The following is a 3,534-nucleotide window of genomic DNA, read 5'->3' as shown; positions in this document are numbered from 1 at the left end:
TCAATAAAAGTTCACTGATTCCCCATCTGCTGCAGGTGTCCGGTTGTCTTCATTCTCCGCCAGCCTGGTTAAGTCAATTCCTCCTTAACATCTAAAAGAACCTATTTAATGAAGGAAGACGGGTTCACTTTGTGTTTAATATTATTCTATTGCTGTTGTTGTTTTTTTTATATCCTTCAATTGGCGTCACGGAACAGGATCCGCTCCAGGTCAACTGGAACGGATGGGAGGACATCGGCCGTGGTCTGAGTGAACGGAGTTTGGACAAAAGCTGTGTGCACACAAAAACAAGGTAAGCAGACCTTTTATTTCTGCTATATTGAACATTATAAAAATACTTAGTGTCCAAACTCCTAGTAATTCATAACCAAAATTGTCTGGCTTACTTAAGGCTTGTTGAGAATCAGACAAGTGAATAAGAGATAAGTGAATAAGAAATAAGTGAATAAGTGAATAAAGATAAGAGTGAACTGAGGTCTGACCACGGTTGCAGCCGACGGGTTGCTCTCCGGTGTCGGATAAATACCTCAGTGCAGGTCTGGGACCTTGAAAGGGTTTATTAGTAACGCCTTTCTAAACAAATTAAAAGGTTAAAGGCCTTGAGAATATTTTTTAGTAATATTCTCTAAACTACAGAAGGGTTAGGAAGGCCCAGAGGACTTTATTAGAAAAGATCCTCTAAAACTTAAAAAGGAGAAGTACTGGTTGGAGTCCAAAGGAGGGGTCCCTTTGATCAATAGGAGAAAACGGATCTCTTCTTAAAACCCCGATGATTTTAGTGTTTTAAATGTTTTGATGTTCTGTTTGATATTGGACACACATAAATACACGCTGAATGCTTGCTGTGGAACACTGGGCAGGACAGTTTGGTTCTCCGTTGTTCACAGATTACACAATTAAAGGAACTAGGTTCCTCTTTTGGTTAAAATAATACACCACACATAGAATTTTTTTTTTACACATTTATTACATACATAAGGAGGGTAATGAGTGACTGCAGGTAATGTATGAAGTGTGAATGAGACGTGTGAACAAGGTGACAACCAACTAGCACCCCTATCAGGAAGCTCTAGGCAAGGTTACCCGCCAGACTCCGGTTTGGTAGAAGCTTGGTAACACCTGAAGGGATATTTCAGTGCTGACTCACCTTTAAAGCAGCGCCCCAGCTGTTAGTGCCTAACAGAGGCAGAAACCCAGCTGGCCCAAATTCTCCTTTAAAATCAATAAAAGAACACTCCTCCATTGACAGTAAAATGGATGGAGAATTAGATCGAGAAACTAATGATGATGGTTGGGGTCCCGGTGTTATTCTTAGCACATTGGGAGAACAATTAACATGTGTTGAGACAGTCATCAACTCCACACACCAGCCTAAAGAAGCAAAAAAGCAGAAAGAGTCATTGAGGAAAACAGCTGAAAGGTTAATGAAAGAAAAGGGAAAGGACGAGGGGAGTAGTGGTAATTGGGGAATAATTTGGCAGAATAAGGCTATGCAGGCAAAAGAGAAAGAGGAAGAAGCCAACTCAGCAGCAGCAGGTGCAGGTGTGATGAGCGGGGTGAGACACAGAAAGGAAGCAGATAAGCACGCAGGCCGCAAAGCTAAATTTAATCACTGGGTGTGTTTATGGGAAACTGCAAAACCACACATGAAGAAAAATAGGTCTCAGCCACCTCCCTATTCTGCCTCAACTCCTCCCTCAGCAGGCATATATCCGGTACTTAATATCTCTGGTGGAATAATGACTATTGGAGAAGAACCGCCCGTAGCTCCAACTCCCATAGATACTAAGCATTTTTGCCCAGGAAGCTCCTCTCTGTCGGCGACATCCTCAGCTAGTAGTAGAGCCCCCTCCTCTATGTCCCATTGTTTTGGAACCGGATCTGAGGGCCTAACTGACCCATTTGCGAGCGCACCATTTGCGGTTCGAATGAACAGACAGGAACCCACTGAACAACAATTAACTGATCTAGAAGCAGCATTACGCAGCTGCTTAAATGAACATAGGTCAGTGGTCCAGGTGAATAATCGTGTTGCGTCAGCCCCTCTTTCCCGGTCCAACCCCTTTGCCAGCACTCCTGTCGCTGTTAAGGGAGATCTGACCGCTACTGCAAAAACTGAGCCTGGCACTTCACCAAATGTCACAGTTACCATGTCTTTGGTGGGCCGTCAGGATCCGGAAACACAGATGAGTTTAGCCCACGTTTTTGCTGACACTGCTAACCCACCAGGCAAAGAAACTGAGGATACTGATGATGAACTCAGTGACCTTAACAATACACCCCTCTCTACCTCTCCCAGTTTAGGATATCAGACTAGATCTAAGGGCCCTGTGCCTCAGCCTCCAGGCATGTTTCCCCTGGTCCAGACTAAAGCGCAACGTACACCAGTGTATCAACCTTATTCATTCGGAGATGTCCAGGCCCTAGTGGACAAACTCCCTGACATAATGGAGGGAGGGAATGCCTGGTTGGCTGGTTTGGATAAATACACAGCTGGACAGGACCTCGCACTGGGAGATTTTAGAGCTATTATAACTAGGTGCACATCCCGATCTCAGGCAGCGGACCTGGAACAAAATGCGGGTACTACCATGCATGAGAACGAGGTGCCACTGATGCAGGCCTTGAGGTTTATTGGACCGGCCCTGCGCAAACAATTCCCACCCAAAAATCAAGGCACCTTACAGAAATTTAAATGGGAGGGAAAGCAAAATCCCACCCATTATCTAAATCAGGCTGTTGAAGACTGGGTGAACCATACAGGTCATCACCCCAGTAGGACTTGTTCACAGAGCATGTGGTTTAGAAGGGCGGTGCTGAGGGGCATTCCGGAGTCAGTAAGCCAGAAAATGGAGGATAATCCTGATTTGCAGGACTGTGACTTTGCAATCTGGAAGAAACATTTGATTTTTAATCTTAACAAAGTGCAGATTAAGTCTGATGATAAAGCGGAGAGCGTCGAAGATTTACAGTTGCAACTGTTGAAGGTTCAGCTGCAGAAAGCTAAAAACGACCTGGGTGGAAAAGGTGACAAGCCTAAAAAGCAGCTTGTGGCCGCTGCGGCTCCCCCTCCTGGTCCAGTTGCCCCTGATTTGTATCCGAACCCATGGCCAACTGATCCACAGCCCCCCCAGTATGGTGCTTATCACTCCCCGGCCCCTTATGGGCAGAGAGGTTCCCCATTTGGAGGAAACAGAGGTGGTTTCAGGGGAAGGGGTCAGATGGGAGGTGGTAGGGGAGGCCAGATGTATGTTTGTTTCCGGTGTGGACAACCTGGACACTGGGCTAAAGCGTGCCCTTTGAACCCGGCTGCTGGAAGAGGCAGGGGAGCCCGTGGTGGGCCCTATCAGCATCCTGGCCACAGAGGTGGACCTCGTGGTGCTTTAGTTGAAGTGCCCCCGGCCCCACAGATGCCTGTGATGGGGTGGGAGTACTACGAGGGTGGTCCCCAGCTATAGGACACCCCACAGACTGCCCAGGACGGTGAAGGGACAACGGCGGACCCTATGCTGTCCATAACTGTAGATAGAAGAA

At 46.7% G+C, this 3,534-nt stretch overlaps 1 protein-coding gene across 1 annotated transcript; it reads left to right on the top strand.

The window, feature by feature from the left end:
* Positions 1-256: 256 nt before the first annotated feature.
* LOC146621339 (uncharacterized) lies at positions 257-3,534 on the top strand. The gene has a single exon (XM_085368541.1). It carries the CDS (start codon positions 1,254-1,256, stop codon positions 3,456-3,458), a length of 2,205 nt encoding a protein of 734 aa, XP_085224667.1. The 5' UTR covers positions 257-1,253; the 3' UTR covers positions 3,459-3,534.

Source organism: Diplotaxodon limnothrissa, linkage group LG12, assembly GCF_057381915.1.
Source record: "Diplotaxodon limnothrissa isolate DT_005_m linkage group LG12, D_limnothrissa_male_GT1.1, whole genome shotgun sequence".
Taxonomy (NCBI): domain Eukaryota; kingdom Metazoa; phylum Chordata; class Actinopteri; order Cichliformes; family Cichlidae; genus Diplotaxodon; species Diplotaxodon limnothrissa.
Note: the sequence above shows the minus strand (reverse complement) of the source record. Positions and strands in the feature narration are given on the sequence as shown.